This window comes from Bos mutus, chromosome 17 (genome assembly GCF_027580195.1).
Source record: "Bos mutus isolate GX-2022 chromosome 17, NWIPB_WYAK_1.1, whole genome shotgun sequence".
NCBI classification, from domain to species: Eukaryota; Metazoa; Chordata; class Mammalia; order Artiodactyla; family Bovidae; genus Bos; species Bos mutus.
This window is the reverse complement of record NC_091633.1, coordinates 62,090,834-62,114,779: the sequence shown is the minus strand read 5'-3', so window position 1 is coordinate 62,114,779 and position 23,946 is coordinate 62,090,834. Positions and strand designations below refer to the sequence as shown.

The window sequence follows — 23,946 nt, the reverse complement described above, 5'->3', positions numbered from 1 at the left end:
GCAACCGTGTATATGCCAGGCCCTGCACTAGACCCCAGAAATATGCCATCAAAGGCTCCGAAGCCTTGCAATAACCTTCGGGGACAGGTGTGATGGGTACCATTTTAAAGACCAGGAAACTGAGCCTTGGAGGCCTTAAGTAACTTGTCCCAAATCACAGAGATACTCAAGGGGCAGAAAGCCAATTCAAAACAAGGGACAATCAGGCCCCAAACTGAGATGACAGGCCACCCATACAGAGCACTGATGCTTTCTCTTCATAGAGCACTTTTTTTTCAATTGTATTTATTAGCACTGATTTATATTTGGCTGTTCTGGGTCTTCCCTGCTCCACGGGTTTTTCTCTAGTTGTCGCGAGTGGGGGCTACTCTCCAGTTGCGGCACACAGGCTTCTCACTGGCAGCTTCTCTCGTGGAGCAAAGGCTCTAGAGCGTTCAGGCTTCGGCAGTTCTGGCTCCCGGGCTGGAGAGCACAGGCTCGTTAGTTGTGGCCCGTGGGCTTGGCTGCTCCGTGGCACATGGGATCCTTCCTGATCAGGAATCGAAACCCAGGTCTCCTACACTGGCAGGCAGACTCCCCACCACTGAGCCGCCAGGGAAGCCCTAGGGCACTTTTCACAGTGCATTTTTATTTTTTTTTTTTTAACATCTTCCCCACAGACTCGCCAATTTCTTGAAGCCTGGACAGTGTTTTAATTCACAGTTGTACAGTAAGTCCCCTACAAACAAATGAGCTGTTATCCAAGAACATGCTCCTAAGTCCAATTTGTCCCTAAGTCCAACAAAGTTAGCCTAGATACCCAACTAACACAACCAGCTAAACAGTACTGTACTGTAATAAGTTTGTAATACTCGTCACACAAAAAATATGTAGACAACAGACACAGAAATAAAGAAAACATTTTTAATCTCACAGTACAATATCGTGAAAAGCACAGAAGTACAGGACACTGGCTGGTATACGGGGGCTGGCATGGAGTGAACAGGCAAAAAGTGTTACTGACCAGAGGAGACAGAGGAGGTAGGAGATGGTAGTGCTGAAGGATCGTCAGCAATATGAGATGGAGGGCAAGCTGCAAGTTCACTCAAGCCTCATGCTGATGGAACGCACATTCACATCTTCAAAGTTTCCAACTTAAAGGTTCCTAAGTAGGGGACTTAATGTATATCCCAGATATATTTACCATATATCTCATACTGTGCCATTGAAATAGGCCTGATAAGCGGTTTTATTATTGTAATACTAAAATGAAAGAAATGTGATTAAGTCACACTTTTTCTGCTCTATCAAACATAATTGAGAAATTATTCAGATTTGCTTTCTTACCTATATTTTGCAGTCATTTACAGACTCTCAGGAGGTCGATTTCTATTCAACGTTTATTCCCTAAACACAGCCTTGAAAAGAGCTGCTGCTGCTAAGTCGCTTCAGTCGTGTCCGACTCCGTGCGACCCCACAGACGGCAGCCCACCACGCTGTCCCGTCCCTGGGATTCTCCAGGCAAGAACACTGGAGTGGGTTGACATTTCCTTCTCCAATGCATGAAAGTGAAACGTGAAAGTGAAGTCGCTCAGTCGTGTCTGACTCTTAAGAGACCCCATGGACTGCAGCCTACCAGGCTCCCCCGCCCATGGGATTTTCCAAGCAAGAGTATTGGAGTGGGGTGCCATTCCCTTCTCCATGAAAAAAAGGTGAGTCTGGTAATGGCTGGGCTGCTAAGTTTTAATTTATGATATAAACATTTTTTAACTCTTGAGGTTAATTTTTTTATTCTATTGAATAAAACAGGAAATTTTTCATGCTAAGTCATTTCAGTCGAGTCTGTCTCTCTGCGACCCCATGGACTGTAGCTCACCAGGCTCATCCGTCCTTGGGATTCTCCAGGAAAGAATACTGGAGTGGGTCGCCATTTCCTTCTCCAGGGGGTCTTCCCAAACCAGGGATCGAATATGGGTCTCCTGCATTGGCAGGCAGATTCTTTACCAACTGAGCCACCAGGAAGCCCCAGAGTTTGAATAGGCTCTATAAATTATCCATAGCATTTTGTTGTATCCATCTGATACCTGCATGCTGCCACGTTCAGAAAAAGAGCACATTTAAGTTCTCCCCACTGATACTGTCCCACTGTAACCCTCAGCAAGCTCTAGTATTTCTTGGAGTTTGTACACAATGCACTTGGCTCTGATGCTGTCTGGTGCCTGGATTAGTTGTGGATAAACCGACAGTTAATGAGCAGTGGTTATCGACAAAGTGTATGCAGACACTTGGGAATAAGTGACAAACTTCTAGGGAAGGGAGAAGAGTTTCAGAGGACATAAAGCTGAGGGACATCAACAGGAAAACTCCAAACTGACAGGACACAGCACAGAACCACCTGCATCCTGCAGTGGGAACTGGGTCTCTTTACACGGAGGTGAGAACGTGGAAAGCACATGAGAAAAAGTGGCAGAACCTACAGGATGGAAGTTGAAGCTCAAACAGACAACTGATGGAGAACATATCCAAACAGAAGAGAAAACAGCAGAGAAGAAAGGTCCAGTGATTCCTAAAAAATCCCATTTATAAAAGCCACCTGGCAGTTTTGATTACATTAAAACCACAAGTTCCCATGTCATTGGGATTCTGGAAACTGGAGACGGAAGCACAGGGAACTGAAAGAAGCTTCCATACAAAGTCAAAAGGTAGCAACCTTTCCAGATAGGGAGCAGAAGATGAACATTTTGACAAGGACATCCAAAAACTTCTGCTGTGGCCAGCTTTTAAAGACTTTTGTTTTTTCTCCCCCACGTGAAAACTGCTTCACAGTACTTTCTAAAAGATCATCATGCTAAGAGAATAAAGTTATTTTTTAAGTATCCCAAGTAAGTAAACAAACCAATAGAATAAGAACATGCGATTGTTCTTGATTGGTGTTTAGGAAACACAGATAGGGAAAATCAAATATCCAGATTATAAACCCTTTCCTAGTTCTTCTAGAATAAAGGGTGAAAGTGAAAGTGTTAGTCGCTCATTTGCAGCCGACCTTTTGTGAGGTCATGGACTGTAGCTTGCCAGGCTCCACTGTCCATGGGATTTGACAGGTAAAAATACTGGAGTGGGCTGCCATTTCCTTCTTCAGAGGATGTTCCCGACCCAGGGATTGAACCCACGTCTCCTGCATCTCCTGCATTGCTGGGCTGATTCTTTACCACTAAGCCACCTGAGAAGCCAAGAATTAAGGGTTCAGTTCAGTCACGCAATCGTGTCCAACTCTTTGCAACGCCATGAATCACAGCACGCCAGGCCTCCCTGTCCATCACCAACTCCCTGAGTTGACTCAGACTCACGTCCATCGAGTCAATGATACCATCCAGCCATCTCATCCTCTGTCGTCCCCTTCTCCTCCTGCCCCCAATCCCTCCCAGCATCAGAGTCTTTTCCAATGAGTCAACTCTTCGCATCAGGTGGCCAAAGGACTGGAGTTTCAGCTTTAGCATCATTCCTTCCAAAGAAATCCCAGGACTGATCGCCTTCAGAATGGACTGGTTGGATCTCCTTGCAGTCCAAGGGACTCTCAAGAGTCTTCTCCAACACCACAGTTCAAAAGCATCAATTCTTCGGCACTCAGCCTTCTTCACAGTCCAACTCTCACATCCATACATGACCACAGGAAAAACCATAGCCTCTACTAGACGAACCTTTGTTGGCAAAGTACTGTCTCTGCTTTTGAATATGCTACCTAGGTTGGTCATAACTTTCCTTCCGAGGAGTAAGCGTCTTTTAATTTCATGGCTGCAATCACCATCTGCAGTGATTTTGGAGCCCAAAAAAATAAAGTCTGACATTGTTTCCACTGTTTCCCCATCTATTTCCCATGAAGCGATGGGACCGGATGCCATGATCTTCGTTTTCTAAATGTTGAGCTTTAAGCCAACTTTTTCACTCTCCACTTTCACTTTCATCAAAAGGGTTTTTAGTTCCTCTTCACTTTCTGCCATAAGGGTCGTGTCATCTGCGTATCTGAGGTTATTGATATTTCTCCCGGCAATCTTGATTCCAGCTTGTGTTTCTTCCAGCCCAGCGTTTCTCATGATGTACTCTGCATAGAAGTTAAATAAGCAGGGTGACAACATACAGCCTTGACGTACTCCTTTTCCTATTAGGAACCAGTCTGTTGTTCCATGTCCAGTTCTAACTGTTGCTTCCTGACCTGCATACAAATTTCTCAAGAGGTAGGTCAGGTGGTCTGGTATTCCCATCTCTTTCAGAATTTTCCACAGTTTATTGTGATCCACACAGTCAAAGGATTTGGCATAGTCAATAAAGCAGAAATAGCCATGTTAAAGGTCAGGAAGGGCAGCGGTGAGGAGATACCCCTCATCCAAGGTAAGGAGCAATGGCTGCTCTTTGCTGGAGCAGCCGTGAAGAGATACCCCATGCCCAAGGTAAGAGAAACCCAAGTAAGACGGTAGGTGTTGCAAGAAGGCATCAGAGGGCAGACACACTGAAACCATACTCACAGAAAACTAGTCAATCTAATCACACTAGGACCACAGCCTTGTCTAACTCAATGAAACTAAGCCATGCCCGTGGGGCAACCCAAGACGGGTGGGTCATGGTGGAGAGATCTGACAAAATGTGGTCCATTGGAGAAGGGAATGGCAAACCACTTCAGTATTCTTGCCTTGAGAACCCCATGAACAGTATGAAAAGGCAAAATGATAGGATACTGAAAGAGAAACTCCACAGGTCAGTAGGTGCCCAATATGCTACTGGAGATCAGTGGAGAAATAACTCCAGAAAGAATGAAGGGATGGAGCCAAAGCAAAAACAATACCCAGCTGTGGATGTGACTGGTGATAGAAGCAAGATCCGATGCTGTAAAGAGCAATATTGCACAGGAACCTGGAATGTCAGGTCCATGAATCAAGGCAAATTGGAAGTGGTCAAACAAGAGATGGCAAGAGTGAATGTCGACATTCTAGGAATCAGTGAACTCAAATGGACTGGAATGGGTGAATTTAACTCAGATGACCATTATATCTACTACTGCAGGCAGGAATCCCTCAGAAGAAATGGAGAGGCCATCATGGTCAACAAAAGTGTCCGAAATGCAGTACTTGGATGCAATCTCAAAAACGACAGAATGATCTCTGTTCGTTTCCAAGGCAAACCATTCAATATCACAGTAATCCAAGTCTATGCCCCAACCAGTAACGCTGAAGAAGCTGAAGTTGAACAGTTCTATGAAGACCTACAAGACCTTTTAGAACTAACACCCAAAAAAGATGTACTTTTCATTATAGGGGACTGGAATGCAAAAGTAGGAAGTCAAGAAACACCTGGAGTAACAGGCAAATTTGGCCTTGGAGTATGGAATGAAGCAGGGCAAAAACTGATACAGTTTTGCCAAGAAAATGCACTGGTCATAGCAAACACCCTCTTCCAACAACACAAGAGAAGACTCTATACATGGACATCACCAGATGGTCAACACCGAAATCAGATTGATTATATTCTTTGCAGCCAAAGATAGAGAAGCTCTATACAGTCAGCAAAAACAAGACCAGGAGCTGACTGTGGCTCAGACCATGAACTCCTTATTGCCAAATTCAGACTTAAATTGAATAAAGTAGGGAAAACCACTAGACCATTCAGGTATGACCTAATCAAATCCCTTATGATTATACAGTGGAAATGAGAAATAGATTTAAGGGCCTAGATCTGATAGACAGAGTGCCTGATGAACTATGGAATGAGGTTCGTGACATTGTATAGGAGACAGGGATTAAGACCATCCCCATGGAAAAGAATTAAGGGTAGAATTGATTTATTTATTAGATAACTTAAAGTCAGTCAGAGTGGAGATTGGTAGAAAACAAAGGAATCATTGTTATTCAGTCGCTAAGTTGTGTCCAACTCTGCGACTCCATGAACTGCAGCTCGCCAGGCTTCCCTGTCCTTCACCGTCTCCCCGAGCTTGCTCAGATTCATGTTCATTGAGTTGGTAATGCCATCCAACCATCTCATCCTCTCCTCCTCTTATCCTCTTTCTTTCCCAGCATTAAGGTCTTTTCCACTGAGTCAGCTCTTCGGATCAGGTGGCCAAAGCACTGGAGCTTCAACATTAGTCCTTCAAATGAATATTCAAGGTTGATTTCCTTTAGGATTAACTGGTTTGAGCTCCTTACTCTCCAGGGGACTCTCAAAAGTCTCAAGCACCACAATTCAAAAGCATCCATTCTTCAGCACCCAGCCTTCTTTAGGGTCCAACTCTCACATCCATACACGACTACTGGAAAAACCATAGCTTTGACTATGGTCGGCAAAGTGATGCCTCTGCTTTTTAAAATGGGTGTCTAGGTTTGTCATCGGAGAAGGCAATGGCACCCCACTCCAGTACTCTTGCTTGGAAAATCCCATGGATGGAGGAGCCTGTTAGGCTGTAGTCCATGGGTCGCTAAGAGTCGGACACGACTGAGAGACTTCACTTTCACTTTTCACTTTCATGCATTGGAGAAGGAAATGGCAGCCCACTCCAGTGTTCTTGCCTAGAGAAGCCCAGGGACGGGGGATTCTGGTGGGCTGCCGTCTATGGAGTCGCACAGAGTCAGACACGACTGAAGTGACTTAGCATAGCATAGCATAGGTTTGTCAGAGCTTTCCTTCCATGGAGCAAGCATCTTTTAATTTCATGGCTGCAGTCACCATCTACAGTGATTTTGGGGTCCAAGAAAATAAAATCTGCCATTGTCTCCACTTTTTCCCCATCTATTTGACATGAACTGATGGGACCAGATGCCACAATCTTAGTTTATTTCACATGCTAGCAAAGTAATGCTCAAAATCCTTTAAGCTAGGCTTCAACAGAACATGAACTGGGAACTTCCAGATGTACAAGCTGGATTTAGAAAAGGCAGAGGAACCAGAGATCAAATTGCCAACATCTGCTGGATCATAGAAAAAGCAAGGGAATTCCAAAAAAAAACCATCTACTTCTGCTTCATGGACTAGGTGGAAGCCTTTGTGCGGATCAAACAAACTGAGGAAAATGCCTAAAGACATAGGAATACCACACCACCTTACTTGCCTCCTGAGAAACCTTGCAGGTTAAGAAGCAACCTTTAGAACCAGTCATGGAACAACTGCCTGGTTCAAAACTGGGAAAGAAAGACATTAAGACTGTAATGTTGTCACACTGCTTATTTAACTTTTATGCAGAGTACATTGTGTGAAATGCCAGGCTGGATGAATCCCAAGCTGGAATCAAGATTGCTGGGAGAAATATCAACAACCTCAGAAATGCAGATGATACCACTCTAATGGCAGAAAGTGAAAAGAAACTAAAGAATCTCTTGATGAGGGTGAATGAGGAGAGTGAAAAAGCTGGCTTAAAACTCAACATTCAGAAAACTAAGATCATGGCATCTGGCCCCATCACTTCATGGAAAATAGATGGGAGAAAGTGGAAAATAAATAAGCATAGTCTTTTCTCTTAAAGATTTAACAACATGATGAAAAAGATAGATGCGTATATGTCACTATATAACCTAGAAAGTTATCTTTCCCTTTTTACTATAATAAGCAGAGAAGGCAATGGTACCCCACTCCAGTACTCTTGCCTGGAAAACCCCACGGACGGAGAGGCCTGGTAGGCTGCAGTCCATGGGGTCGCTCAGAGTTGGACAGGACTGAGTGACTTCACTTTCACTTTTCACTTTCATGCATTGGAGAAGGAAATGGCAACCTACTCCAGTGTTCTTGCCTGGAGAATCCCAGGGACAAAGGAGCCTGGTGGGCTGCCGTCTATGGGGTCGCACAGGGTCGGACACAACTGAAGCAACTTAGCAGCAGCAGAAGTAGCCAGTCCAAAAAAAAAAGGCTACTCCCTGTGACTCACAATGATGGGGCCTCCATCACTGACAGTCAACACACACACTGTACTGAACAAGAGTGAAGGGTACACCCTTCATAAACTTGAAGTCAGGAACACAGAAAGAAAGAAATGGGACTCCAGGGTAGATTTTGGCCACTGAATAGCTCAAAACATAGACTAAAAGCGTTAAAATAATTAAATCATTTGATATGGCAATTTTTTTTTGCAAACTGCTTTGCAGACTATACAACTAAGACTTGAACATCGGAGGTCAGGGACATCAACACAGGAGCAGACAAAATTCCAAGTGTAGCTTATAGTTGGTCCTCAGTATACAAGGTTATACATTCGCGGATGCAGCCAACCGCAAATCCTGTAGTACGACAGTCTTTACTAGTGAAAACTATCCAAGTAGAACCACACAGCCCACACCTGAGCTGTTCAAGGGTCAACCACACCTTGAATGACCACAGCATGAGAAGCTGGGCCGGTATGTTGAGAAGAAGGAATCAAGAGAAATTCTGAGGCTGGAAATTTCTAAAAATCTGATCGGTAAATAAATGGAAAGGAAATATATTTATTAATAAAGTTACATCCATTTTTAATTTCCATAATATAATATCTGTCCACCACCACCCAATGTTTACATTCAGTGCCTGCCAATGAAATGTTCAAAGAGAAAGTACCAAGACATTCAAGTTTCAAAATAGTCTAGGAAGACTGGAGAAAACAGAATCACTAAACTGCAAAGCAAAGCAGTCAGATCCCTGGTCTGTCATTTTACAAGTAAGAAACTAAAGCCAATTACTTGCCCAAGGACAGAAATGTGAAGCCAGACCCCCAAAGTCCTGCTACAAGTCAGTAGCTTTGCGCAGCTCAGCAAACAATCCTAGGTTGAGACTTTGGGGGGTATCCCTACTGACCTCCACTCAACACACAAAGCCCTCCATTGAAAACTATGCTGAAAAGCAGTGTCTAGTATGTTAACAGGTCACTTGAAGAACTGAATCCATAAAAAGGGGCCCTTTCTGGGCCCATTCGTATAGCTATGGCCATGGAGACCACAATGTTTATTTACAGAAAAGGATTTTAATAGTATGTTTTCGAAGGGGAAAAAAAAAACTCACATCCCCAAGGTATGAGGGAAAAAACAAAACAAACATAAAAACTCTCTTTTCTACTTAAAACTGATGTTATTTATTCCCTTCTCCTTGGGCCAAGCCAAAAATGGTCAACAACACACAGATGCTACTTTTTCCTCCCTCGAGTACATGCACTACCTTCAGGACAGGCTGGTGGATACTATTTCTCTGAACTAATTTCAAAGCTCAGTTTGCAAACCTTAAAAGTTGCTAAATACATCCCAGGCTCCTGGTGGCAAAATTGCTGCAGTACTCCCAGAAATCCTGGCTACATCTCAGAGCTTCTGAAAGCTGAGTCTGTGGTTCACTCAGACTTCTAAATCCCCAGCACCCATGACAACATGAGCACTTAACAGAAGCACAAGTAAAGTGTATCAGAATAACCAAGTAGTCTCTTTCTAGTTTCAATGGCAGGCCAGTGTAGCAGCAACTCCAACCTTAAACCCTCGTATGATGCTACACTCTGACGCCCAACTGAGGCGGGCACGGAAATCAGTGCCCTCTTGACAAAGATTAAGATGCTTGGCACAGCGTAAATGTGCTGTTTGGTGAAAGGTATTTTTAAAACTCTATACGAAAAGGTGTAGCCAAGACGAGTACGAGAGGTTTTACCATCTAGTCCAGGTGTTTTTGCTTTGTTTTCGCTTTCAGATTCCCCCAAAGGGGATACAATACATTTGAAACATTCAGCAACAGACATTAGTCTCCAACAGCCCCTTCCCGGCTGTCGAGTGTGAAGCGAGTGTGTGCTCCAGCGGCAGAAGTGTCTCCGCTGGCTGTTTACAAGTGTGCTCAGATTAGACACCGACCTTGACAGCTCCGAGTTGCTCTTTTCTGAATTTTTCCAAGGGTTTAATCAGGGTTTCGGTGACACTTAATGCCTAGAGAACAAGAGCGATAACAAAAGAGCAGAGCATTAGGTTTCCAAAAGGGAAAAAGTGAGCTTTCCATTCCCCTCTTCCACCCCGCCCAGAAACAAAACGAACAACACACTGAACAGCTTTATCTCACCCTGCCAATGCGGCCATTAAATCACTTCTACATTTATTAACACACCAGATCTCCATAAATATTTTTAGGGAAGAGGAGGTGGGGCAAAGCGCCAGGGAAATGTGCAACCCAGCCCCAACACAGCCCTTTCTTCAGAGACACAGCAAGAGGGTTGGCTTCAAACAACAAAGGGGTCTATCACACTCATTAACAGAACACTTCTGTTTGAGGGTTTGTTTTTTGTTTTAATCCCTCAGCTCAGAAATTTAAAAGTCAATGACGTTCCTTTATTAGTGATCAGACTACATTACACAGGGAGCTAGGTTTGTGGCTACAAGTTTAAATGTACTCAGACTGCCCTTCATCACTGAAAATTTCTCATAAGGATTTAGGCTGTGCCAGCAAAACAGAGTCACTTGGAGCTCAGGACAGTCAGTCGTCCAAATATTAGGGGAGTTGGCAAGGTCACGGTGACAGGAACCACACATGAATGCTACCCACAACCTCACTCATTCTTATATTGGCTGATTTGGGGCTTGTCATTTTAATACAGAATCTACACAACACTTATATGTGGAATCAAAAAAGACAATAAACTAGTGAATAAACAAAAAAGAAGCAGACTCACAGATACAAAGAACAAACCAGCGGTTACCAGTGGGGCGAGGGAAAGGGGCAGGGCAACACAGGGCTGGAGGATTAAGAGGTATAAACCGTTAGGTTTAAAATAAGCTACAAGGACATATTATACAATATGGGGGAATACAGTCAGTGCTTTTTAATAACTATAAATGAAACATAACCTTAAAATTGTAAATTACGATACTATACACCTGTAACATATAATATCACTGCACGTCAACTATATTTCAATTTTTTTAATTTCAATAAAAATTTTTAAAAATCTACAACAATGCTGAAAATGCACAAGGGAATATTTACCTAAGGAGAATGTACTTAACCACAATATGCTAGTGAGTAGTGTTCTCACCATTTCCAGAAAGGTCCAGAATAGAATCTCAGTAGAACCTCAAAACACTTTACAACAATGTATCACCCCCCTCTTATTACAATAAAGGTCCCCAGAAATCCAAACTTAAGATTACAGAAAAAAAAATAAGTGACTTGGAATAGGAAACCAATCTTCATTTAACCCCCTACGCTCCTTTGCATTGTTTCATTATGTAAGGGTTTCTCCCAGAGACGATTCATCCAGTGAGATGTAAGTGAAAAGTCATTTTAATACAGAATCTACACATCACTTATTCACGGAATCAAAAAAGACAAGAACACTGGAGTGGGTTGCCATTCCTTTCTCCAGGGCATCCTCCTGACCCAGGGATCAAACCCAGATCTCCTGCATTGCAGGTAGATTCTTTACCATCTGAGCCACTAGGGAAGCCCCTTAGAGAATCCTCAAAAAAATGATCCTGTCCACACTCAAGATGACTAGAGCTTGCTTGAACTCTCTTCCCCAGGCCAGCTACTGGGCTCCACTCACTTCCACCCTGACAATTTGTTACTTGGGTGTTGAAGAGTTTAGGCAAAAGACAGAATTAAGAGCAATCACAAGTCAAGGGAAAGGGATCACCTTCAAAACACGATAATCTCATCCTGTCCACATTGTAGGCCACGTGACCCACAACAAGACCAAACCAAAGAACAGAAGAGGGAAAGAGCAGGTCATGCCAGGAACCCTGATGACTCTAAACAATATGGAAGCCCCAAGTCCACTGGGAAAGCAGATCAGAGGCTTTGCCGTACATTTTCAAGGTGACTCAACCGACATACAACAGCTCAAAAATCATTCACTCATTCACTTAGTTATTTGGCTGAGCTGGCTCTTAGTTGTACCACATGAACTCTTAGTTGGGATCTAGTTCCCTGACCAGGGATCAAACCGCAGACCCAGCATGGGAGCATGGAATCTTAGCCACTGGACCGCCAGGGAAGTGGCATCTCAAAATAATTTAAGGCTCACTTCTCTTAGCACAAATACCATCTCCTAGGCTTTCACATCTGGACCTAGCCTATTAGTGGTCCTAAGTAAACCCAGATATGATATATCATCCTTGGAGGCTTGGTCAACTCAAGAAAGAAGTCAGCCCAGAATTCCATGCTGGGACCACAGGCTCATAACTGCTCAAGTTCACAGAGGAACAAGGATGCAAACTTAAATAAGCATGAGCCTAGCCTGGCCTTAACTACCATACAATACTGCAACACCAAGTACCAAATGGGCACCTCCCCATTCCAAGCTGCCATATCAATAAACTATCTCATGAGACACATACGTGCTGAACACTCAGTGCCAAGTACCATGTATTAAAGACACGACTATGAACACATAGCCCAAGTGCAGCCCCTGCCCTTGTGGAACTTACTGTCTAGGTGGGGAGATAGACAGTGGACACATGAAGACATGAGCAAATGTGCAGAAAGAGGTCCAGTAACTCGTTCCAACAGAGAAATGTAGGCCCATGGCTGACAAATCTATTAGAGGAGATAGAGGGAGAAATGAGCTCTGGGAGGGCTTCCTCAAAGAAGTGATATTTAAGCTTGAGGTCTGAACGATGAGACAGAATTAGTGGTGCAAAGAACAAGGCTGGAACTGCAGCCTGAAGCCAGCAGAGGCAAAGGACTGAGGTGAGGATCTCAGGAAACAGCAAAAGACCAGTGAGTCTGAAGCACAGAGAACAAGCAAGCGAACAGAGAGATGAGAGAAGGCAGGGGACCAGAACAAGCTATGCCTGGGAGTCCAGGGAAAGGGCTATTTTATTTTGGGATTAATAGAAACTCACTATTACTCTCACACTGGGAGAAGGCAATGGCACCCCACTCCAGTACTCTTGCCTGGAAAATCCCATGGATGGAGGAGCCTGGTGGGCTGCAGTCCATGGGGTCGCTAAGAGTCAGACACGACTGAGCGACTTCACTTTCACATTTCACTTTCATGCATTGGAGAAGGAAATGGCAACCCACTCCAGTGTTCTTGCCTGGAGAATCCCAGGGACGGGGGAGCCTGGTGGGCTGCCGTCTATGGGGTCACACAGAGTCGGACACGACTGAAGCGACTTAGCAGCAGCAGCAGCAAAGGACCTTAAGCTCAGAATTATTACAATGATCTTTCAAAGATGACTCCGATTTAAGTTTGTTTTTTTTTAATATGGACCACTTTTAAAGTCTTTATTGAATTTTCTACAATACTGCTTCTGTTTTATGTTTAGGTTTTTTGGCCACAAGGCTTGTGAGATCTTAGCTCCCCAACAAGTGATTGAAGCCACAACACCGGCATTGGAAGGTAAAGTCTTAATCACCAGATTCTGGCTCTTTCTGGCTCTCTGAGAAAGAGAGATTAGAGGTAAGGAAAACTGGAAGGAGAAAGATTGTTAGGAAGCTTCCAGAGCAACACGGACAAGAGAGGATGATGGCTTGAAGGCAGTGACAACAAAACTAGAGAGAAGCAGATAGAACAAAACTAGAGAGAAGCAGATAGACTGCAGAGATATGTACAGGTAGAACTAAAGTAACTGGTGATGGACTGAACGTGGAAAGGGTAAGGGTTTCCAAGATGACTCTTAGATTTCTGCCATCTGCAACTGAATGGACAACAATATTATTCATTTATTTATTGAAAGAGGAAGCTTCTGAGGAAAGGCAATTGGGAGGAAGCACTACAGGGTTATGTTACATTGGAGATGCTGAGAGACGATCAAAAGATGAGTAAAAGAGGCTGCCAGAGACATTGGCGCAACGTCCAGGAAAGACATCTAGATCAAAAATATACATCTGGCAAGAGTCGTTTACAAGTAGGTGGTATTGGAAGCCAAAGAACTCAAGTAGGATGTGGTAGGGGATTGAAACAAGAGGTCTCAGACTAGGCACTTAGGATGCTCAGAAAGGGACAAACAGGAGGAGGAGACGACAACAGACACTGGAAAGAAGCTACTGGGGCACTGATGATGAAGACAGGGTTTTAGCCGCATGAGCCGCAGAGAAATTAAATAAGGAACAAGGCCTCAGCAATACCCAAGGCAAGGAGAGAGAAAAGGCCAGACTGGAGCTGGCTTATAACTAAAAAGCAAGGACATCTGTGGGAACAGCCCTTCTCCACAAGGATGGCCACGAAGGACAGAGATGAGAGGAGGGCAGCCGAAAGGGAGCACGACATAAAGCAAAGGCGTGTGTGTTTGTTTTCTTAGTAAGGTCGACATTTCAAAGGTGAAAGCAGGGGCTTCTCTGGTGATGCAGAGGTTAAGACGCTGAACTCCCAAAGCAGAAGGCCTGGGTTCGATCCCTGGTCAGGGAACTAGATCCTGCATGTCACAACGAGGAGCGAAGGTCCCATGCGCTACAACTAAGACCCAGCACAGCCGAAGAAATAAATTAAAAAGATTAAAGCACACCCTGTTAAGAATACAGAAAAGATGGTCTAAAGTCTCTAATGGGGGTGGAGACAGGATGCAAGGAACAAGCAGTGGCTCAAACAAAGGGGTGTGTGGATTTCATGAACAGAAGCTGTGGGATTTGCTACCAGAGAGTTATTTTTTCCATACAAGGCAAAGTCAGTTCTCAAGATTTCGGGTGTGGAGAAAAGTGCGAATAAAGAGGAGCATGAAAGAAGGAATCATTACAAACAGTGGGGACAGGGCTTCCTGGCTGAGAAGTAAGCAGGAGTTTATGGGACCTCCACTGGGCCTTGTGCGACTGTCTCCAATGAGGCATGAAGAAGGTGAGCAGTTGGGTTCATCCTAGTAAGACTATTTCTGAGAGCCCATCAGCATAAGATGATATAATGCAGTGTGTGCAGTGTGGATGAGGCCCAGAACAGGTGCTTAGGAGAGAGAGGACTTCCTGAAGGGATAATACAGAACTGAGCCTGAAACAGGCATGGGAGTTCTCAGGTCAAAGGATAAGAATAAAAGAAAGAGGGGAAACCAGTGATTCTTAGCATGGAACCACCAGCAATTCAGCGTCACTAAAGCCCCTGAAGAAATCAGAAATCAGGAGAGGAGGCTGGAGAAGTCTGACGGGCTCCAGAAGTCACCAGGATGCGACCTAGAGATGCTGAATCAACACTAAACGTGGCAACGATGATGTAGCTACGTGAAGACCCTTTAAAATCAGAACCCTGAAACCCCAAACTCTGTGGAGTAAGCACTGTCCTTCACAAAAGGATCATGCCACAAAGATTCCACATGAGCAATTTTATATCCATCCTTAGCCGAGAGAATTGATGCAATATCTAACTTCCAAGGGATAGCACTAGTGTAGACAGAAATTATAAGGGGCTTCCACCTTACTGTTGGCAGGTCAACAAGCATTATTTCCAAAATAACAGAAATAGTAGTTACGGCAGGCATCACTGCAACCCAATTCTTTGATCAAAGTGTTTTGATCAAAATTTTTTAACTTAAACGCCACTATCATTTTTCTTCTATAATAAAGTCTGGACTTCCCTGGTGGTGCAGTGGTTAAGAATCCACCTGCCGATGCCAGAGACAAAGGTTTGATCCCTGGTCCAGGAAGATTCCACATGCCATGGAGCAACGAAGCCTGTGCTCTGGAGCCTTGAGGTGCAACCGCTGACGCCCACGTGCCAAGAGCCTGTGCTCTGCAAGAAGAAACGTCCACGCACCGCAACGAAGGGAGCCTCTGCTCACCACAACCGGAGGAAGCCCACAAAGAGCAATGAAGATCCAGCAAAGCCAAAAATAAATAAACTTTAAAAAAAAAAAAAAACGCCTGATTATGTAACTTCTGAACTGAACAATTCTATTCAAAGACAAAATCCTAAAGTAGCTGCTAAATGCTTCGGAGTAAGGCAATGTGGGTTGAACGACAAAGATGGTTTTCTTCTTTTTCTAAAAATAGAGACTCCATGAAATCTCTCTGTTCCTTCTATAATTTCACAAAAATACTATATAATATTTGTGAGTAATAAATGTTATGGAAGTTTTCTAATGCCAAAGTGAGTCTTCTTCCCTAGAGATAAACATATACCAATTCCAGGGAATGTGCCTAAAACTGAGGCAATTCCTGATGGGGAAATTACCCAATTTGAAAGAAACAACTGAAGTAATAGTATGGAGAAGAGTTTTCAAATCCTAAAATATTAAAAATCAATCAGATAATTTAAAAACAGAGAAAGCAAATTTAGAATGTGATTTTATAACCATGTATACAGTTTTATAACTGTATTTTTCGCATGAAATACTTGAAGCAGACACACAAAAAATGTCATAAGAAGCCTTGCTAATGAGCCATGGAAAGAGTTTGAGACAGTCTTGCTTAGAAACAGAATGTATCTATGTGAACATAAAGCATGTTAATAAATCCGTTGGTCTCATCTTACAGCAAGGGTCAGACAATTCTTTCTATAGAAGGTCAGGTAGTAAATAATCCAGGTTTTGAGCTGTGCAGCCTCAGATGCAACTACTCAACTCTGCCCCAAGCAGTAAAAACGCGGCCATACACAGTATACCTACGAACGAGTATAGCTGTGATCTGACAAAATTTCATTTACAAAACAAGAGGCAAGTTGTGTTGGGCCTATGGACCCCGGGTGACTCAACCCTGCCTCAGAGAATCACCTTGGGCGTAAGCTGTTCTTCTTACTCTTATCTGATTATATATTTTTTAAATATCCATTTGTCATATTTGCAGGGCACCAAAGTTGGGAGGGAAGGTTGAATGCTGGATAAGGAAATCACAGCTCAAGAAGCTCTCAAGTTGAAAAGGACTCAAAAGCACTGCTGCAGTATTTGCCTGAGATAAGCAACCAACCAGGCAGTCTTGAAAGCCAAATGCTCAAGTGTGAAAGGTGTCTTAATTTAATAGTGGACTTTAGCAGGGGCTGTGGCTCCTAAAAGTTTGAGTGAACTAAAAGTTCAGCATGAACTGAAGTTGTCACAAGGCACCCTAGAAGTTAATGAACACATATGTAGGCTACATATATTGTTCAAATCCAAATAAGACAATCATTCAATTGTGTCTTGTAAGATCAGAAACTATCTCAACAGCAGGTTCACCACATTTGAAGAGAGACATTCTCGTAAAATAGATTTGCTGTATGTCTCAAGAAATTGAAACAGGGGCTCTGTATCAACCTAAAGGGGTGGGATGGGGAGGAAGGTAGGAGGGAGGTTCAAAAGAGAGGAGATATATGTATACCTGTGGCTGATTCATGTTGAGGTTTGACAGAAAACAACAAAATTCTGTAAAGCAATTATTCTTCAATTAAAAAATAAATTTAAAAAAAGGAGAGAGAGACATTCTCTAATGGGCACATAGTAGGAATCTGAGATAAGGCTAACAATGTTTAGAAGAACAGGTTTAAAAAAAAAACAGTGTTAAATGTAATTAGGGAGAAAAAGAACATTTCGAGGGAACAAGATGTAAGCTGTTTTCAAATATTTAAAAGGGTACAGTATGAGAGAAGGAAAAATCATTTTGATACGCTCAAAGAGGACAAAACGAGGTCTAACGAAGAAAAGCTATAGGGCAGATTTGGGTTCGCCCCCAAGAGGAACTCAATACGAACTACGATGGACCCAACCAGGTAGTGTGACGCCCAGGCTCCTTCCCCGTCAACAAGTACTCACTGAAGCAAGATGGCCCATGTCCTAATAAGACACTACCGCAGATTCAGCCAAGGAGACCTCGAGGTCCCAACCATCTCTCTCACCTGGGATTCAGCATGAGATGCAAGAGGCAGACGCACACACTTGTGTCATGATGACAAACCACAGACCCATCAGAACTCCACAATCCAAAGTCAGAGAACCAGAGTATCAGGTAACAGTGTGGAGGATTCAATTCTTCTCACTAGGTAAGCCTGAAATCCCTTTTTGTAAGCCATTAGGATCCGAGAGCTTAAACGTCTAAAAAGGAAAGGGACGATGGGACTTCCCTGGTGGTCCGAGCTGAGAGTCTGGGCTCCCGGTGCAGGGTGGGAGCCAGGGTTCAATCTCTGGTCAGAGAAGGAGATCCTATATGCCACAGCTAACAGTTGAAATGCCACGACTAAAGATCCCCTGTGCTGCAACTAAGACCCAGCACAGCCAAATAAATATTTATTTTTTAAAAAGGAATGATAGGGTGGTATCTTTATCTCCCTCTGCAGTTTAAGCCAGAGCTGAGACTCCCGTGACAATACTAGCTGACCTGAAGAGATCAGGCTCTACTGGGAAGAACCACTGCCACTGCTTTCAATTTCCCTCACGTATGACGTCAAAGGTGAAGTTCATTTTTTTTAACCTTTTATTTTCTATTGGAGTATGGCCAATTAACAATGTTGTGACAGCCTCAGGCAAAGAGCAAAGGGACCCAGCCATACATCTACATGCATCCATTCTCCCCCAAACTCCCTTCCCATCTGGGCTACCACATAACACTGAGCAGAGCTTCATGTGCTAAACAGCAAGTCCTTGTTGGTTATCCATTTCACCTAGAGCAGCATTTACATATCCATCCCAAACTCCCTAACTATCCCTTCTCACAGCGAAGTTCTGATATACATTCTAAAGAGAAGAGGGTTTACGACCAGAAACCCATATTCAGTAAAAAGGCAACAAAGGCACAACTGCATCCCAGGATATCTTTCGTAATTTCTTTTTTTTTTTTTTTAAAGTCTCAGTCCAGGTCAAACAATGAATCAGCCAGTAGCCTCACTACGCCCTGCCTTCCTAATCACTCAGCTCTAACAAGGACAGACAGATTGTAATGAAACAGAAGGAATTATGACCATTCCCCATGGCTCTCGTTATTTTAAGCCTGGATTCCAAGTGTTCTTGACCCCAGAGGAATGCATAATCTGAAAGCAAAGGAGAATTTCCACTATTTTTCTCCCATGACCTTCCAGAGACTTCCATTTCATTAGACTGAAGCAAAAACTCGACTTTCCAACTCCAGTGTCAAGAAGAGGAGCAGAGAAACCTTTCGGCAAAGACATATTATTTTTCCTTGAACAGAACCTTGAGAAAAGGTGTCAAGGAACTCTCATATATATCTGATCATAAGGACTGTGTTTCTCAAACTTCCCCTCAGGAAAAAAAGAGACTTAGCCCTATATAAGAATTCTTAGCCTCCCAAAGGAGTGTACTTTCCAACATTTTGATGAACAAAGAATTATTTCAAGAATCCTAGCCTAGAACAGCCCTGAACACCCCTAGTTTCAGCTGCTTAGAGATCACAAACAGGTTTGACTTACAAGCACGAGGGGAAGCTAAGAAATTGAAGAGATTTATTTATCATTCAGGAGATGTTCAGTAATTTCATAAAAACCACTCTAGAAGAACAAGCTAAGTGATTACATTAAGGAAGTCATGAATGTACATATACGTATAACTGAATGACTCTGCTGTAAAGCAGAAATTAACACAACTTTGTAAATCACCTACACCTCAATAAAGTAAATTTTTAAAAACAGAAAGCCATGAAAATTCATCTCAGGAATAATTTTTTTAAGTGAGACTGTCCAAATGTGCTGTAAGATAAAATTGTAGCTTGAGATAAAATTTCCAGTGAAAGCATCAGAAAAGACATTTTAAAGAGGTCTGTATCTCAAAGAACTCAGACTGACGTGGCCACAAGGAAAGCTGTGCTGAAAAATTCAGAATGCATCATAATTATTACATTAATGGCAACGGAATAACCTGGAATAATTTCTTCATGAAATATGGGAAATATTCCTAAATTATACACTGGTAATTTAATTTTTAAATACAGACACACATTTAACCAACTAAATCATGATAATATACATCTGATTATCTGGCAGACACATACATGCATACTTAAAAAGTATGTAAGTTCAAGCTATACAAAGATTTCTCATTTAATCTTTTCATGGGAAAATGGTATTGCATTACCATCAGGCATAAACATTATAGGTAGTGGATATCTGTCCTTTTCGGCTACTGGATACTTGAAACCTCCTTTCTATGTTTGAGAAATTCTCCTCCCAAATAGGACAAAACCCATCTTCCACTGTAAAGGCTGAAAATGACAGACACTTGCTTTCCCTGCTATCTTGCGTGAGGTCCTGGCGCCCGGCCAGAGTTCCACTACTCAGTGACCCCCACTCAAGAATTTGATTTGGAAACTAGCACAATCCCTGGGTTGGGAAGATCCCCTGAAGGAAGAAATGGCAACCCACTCCAGTATTCTTGCCTGGAAAATCCCATGGACAGAGGAGCCTGGCAGGCTACAGTCCACGCGGTCGCAAAGAATCAGACACGACTGAGCATCTGAGCAACAGTACTTGAGAAACCAAGTCCTGGTGGTGGGAGCAACGCCTCTTTCCCAGGCGCAGCAGTTCCACCAACAGCCACCAGGGGCAGTGGTTTTGCTGGTGCACTCATCATGTGGTGGCAACAGCGGCCGTCTCCAAGCCCAACTCTGTGCTACAACCCTCAGCATCATTCCCAGTTCCCAAAAAGATACTGCAAGCTACTACTATTCTTTAATAAACTCCCTTTCTGGTGGTCTACTGGATAAGAAGTCACCTTGCAATGCAGGGGATGAGGGTTCAATCCCTGGTCAGGGAACTAAGAGAACTAAGATCCCACAGGTCATGGAGCAACTAAGGGCTGCACAGCACAACTACTCAGCCCGAATGCCCCAACTACAGAGTCCAAGTGCTGCAACAAAAGATCCCTCGTGATGCAATGAAGACCCCGTGTGCCACAGCTAAGACCCAAGGCAGCCAAATAAACAAACAATGAACCTCCTTTCTGTTCAGAAAAGCTAGACCAAGAAAGTGAGAATCTAGACTAATATTTTTTTTAAAGTTCAGAACCTGAAACCATCTTGTCCAACTGCTTTCAGTGCTATCCTTCTCCATATTCCAAAACAAGATTTTTCTCCTGATTAAACCAATTCTCTTTTAATTAATTAGATTACTCCCCATCCACATGCTCCTTCGCTTCCTCTTTCTCCCTCTAGCCAGTCTCTCCCTGTACTGTACCTTCCCCCTATCAATTAAGGCTCAAATCTTAAAGGGAAAATTTAAATGAACACTAAAGTCCTCCCCCCCGCCCTTTTTTTTTTTAAGGCTCTAATGTTGGCAAAAAATGATGAAGTTTCACAGCTGGTTTTGCTAAGAGTCCTGCCACAGAGATAAATACGAGGCCAGCATTTCCTCACTTAGGCTCTGAGCTAACTAGTTCTGTTTTTCAGTTCAGTTCAGTCGCTCAGTCGTGTCCAACTCTTTGAGACCCCATGAATCACAGCACGCCAGGCCTCCCTGTCCATCACCAACTCCTGGAGCTCACCCAAACTCACATCCACCAAGTCAGTGATGCCATCCAGCCATCTCATCCTCTATCATCCCCTTCTCCTTCTGCCCCCAATTCCTCCCAGCATCAGGGTCTTTTCAAATGAGTCAACTCTTTGCATGAGGTGGCCATAGTACTGGACTTTCAGCTTCAACATCAGTCCTTCCAATGAATATTCAGGACTGATTTCCTTTAGGATGGACTGGTTGGACCTCCTTGCAGTCCAAGGGATTCGCAAGAGTCTTCTCCAACACCACAGTTCAAAAGCATCAATTCTTCGGCGCTCAGCCTTCTTCACAGTCCAACTCTCACATCCATACATGACCACTGGAAAAACCATAGCCTTGACTAGAAGGACCTTTGTTGGCAAAGTAATATCTCTGGTTTTTAATATGCTATCTAGTTCTGTTTTTAGACCACAGGAAAAACAATTTTCTTTTGTTACCTGTGTATTCTCAACAATACAGAAGGACATTACTTGCTCTCTGCCTACTTAATACTGTTAAGTTAAAAAGGAAGAGGATATCATGCTAGAAGCAATTTTAAACTTCAAAATAAATAAATCCTTGGATGTTATTTTATTTCTAAGCACAGTACAAGCTAACTTAATCCCTCCTGGTCAGAAAAAAGAATTAATGGGAAAACATGAAATTAAATTTTCTAGTGGTAATAGCTCAAACTCACCAGCTAAGAATTGGAGAGCATTTTAATGGACCTGTAAAATAAGCTCTAATTGGGACATAGGTGCAGAGGGTCTGCACATTAATTCTGTAGGGTTTGGACCTGAAAATGAGAAGCCAATTAATATGAGATGGTTCCTTCAATGTCTGATTCTTTCAGACCACGGCAATTTCACTTAAAAGCCTAGGAACCATAATTTGTAAAACATTGATATATATTCCAAATGCATGACTTTAGTTACCACGCTTGTGCTTTTATTCAGACAATTCAAGAATAAAAGTTCTTCAACTTTCAGTCCTAATTCTAAACAGCTTGAAACTTAACAAAGCTAGAGGGTTTGAGCTCAAGGTCTGACCACTTCTGCTCTGCGTTAGTGCCCCTGATGTTTGGCCACCTCACCCTCGAAAGGGCCTTCCCTGATAGCTCAGTTAGTACAGAATACGCCTGCAATGGGGGAGACCTAGGTTCAATTCCTGGGTTGGGAAGATTCCCTGGAGAAGGGAAAGGCTACTCACTCCAGTATTCTTGCCTAGAGAATTCCATGGACTGCATAGTCCATGGGGTCACAAAGAGTTGGACACAATTGAGCGACTTTCACTTTTGCTCTCAAAAAAGAAGTTGAGTCATTTTATGACAAAATTTTAAGATGCACTTAATGCCTATTTTCTAAAAACAAATATCTTAGTGTTTGTTTGGGGACTGCTTGGGGGTGGGGGGAGGGAAGCATCAATTTTGAAGGGTGTTAACCAAAATAAAAGTACCAATTTTATTCAGATTGTTTAAGTCAAACAGGAAAGGTTTTTTAGTGTTTATTTTTTGTTTGCTTTTCATACTTAGGAAAAATCAAGAATCTTCTAACAAAAGCTATTGGGTTTTACCTAATAAGGGGCTACTCCAGTGGCACAGCAGTAAAAAAAAATTCACCTGCAAAGCAGGATACACAGGAGATGTGTGTTTGATCCCTGGGTCTGGAAGAGCCCCTGGAGGAGGATATGGCAACCCACTCCAGTGTCCCTGCCTGGAAAATTCTGTGGATAGAGGAGCCTGGCGGGCTGTAGCCCACGGGGTCTCAAAGGGCAGGACACGACTCAGCGACTGAGCACAGCCTAATAGGGGTGTGTGGATGTTTAGCCTTGAACCTCATTCCCTCTGTGCCTGAGGGACCACAAAAACCTGGCTTCTATTTTTCAGACAAAATAAATACTTGGGCAGAACATCATGAGAAGGAATAAAATGCCACAGGAGTCAAAGTTAAACCTGTCAGAAAGCTGTAAAAGTATCTTGAAAAAATTAGAGGGATTTTTTTTTAACTGTAAATAAGAAAATGTTAATTTCTGAGGAAACAGTATAACTCTGTGGTATGGCTAGAAATGGAACGTCATGAACAAGGAGACAATAAATTGCTGAATAAAGAAAATATGACAGAGAGAGAGAGAGAAGTAGGAAGGAGAACTAGTCAGAAAAGAGCACCTACACTTTTGACCAATGACAAAGAGGTGAGCTGTCCACCCCTTCTGTGAGGCCTGGGGCAGCAGGGCCCTTGATAACTCATTCTCTGCTGCGTAGCCACGAGCTAAGCACCTCATCCTGGAATAGGGCCTAGGTTCTCTCTGTATCCTCAGGTGCTAGAACTCTGCCAAGCTCATAATGGCATTCAAACGTGTTTGTTTTACAAAGCAAGATTCTCTCACAAAATCATATAATATAGAGAACAGCATTTCTGGATCAATTTCCTGCTGCTGGTGATAAAGTTGCCACGAATGACCAAGTTGAGTTTCCTATATGTGTTAAGGGAAACACTAACTGAAGCCGCCCACCCTGGCCAGGCACCATTGTGACCATTTGCAACAGGAGTTCCTGGTAAGGAACGTGGAACTAACAAGCCCCCACCAGCTGGAAGAGTTCAGGAAAGGTAAAAAGCCACAGGAGATGCCAGTCTGCATGTCCTCCCAGAATCCTCCTCTGTGGAACCCATCTTGCCTGAGTGAAGCCCGCAGCA

General features: G+C 43.2%; 1 protein-coding gene across 5 annotated transcripts in view; it reads right to left on the bottom strand.

Moving 5' to 3' along the window:
* Positions 1–23,946, bottom strand: part of ARHGAP10 (Rho GTPase activating protein 10) — a 375,463-nt gene that overhangs the window by 241,052 nt on the left and 110,465 nt on the right. For all 5 annotated transcript variants that reach the window (XM_070386636.1, XM_070386634.1, XM_070386633.1 and 2 more), the window contains one exon: positions 9,807–9,878. In XM_070386636.1, coding sequence (XP_070242737.1) covers positions 9,807–9,878 — 72 coding nt within the window. The remainder of the gene's footprint in view (positions 1–9,806; positions 9,879–23,946) is intronic.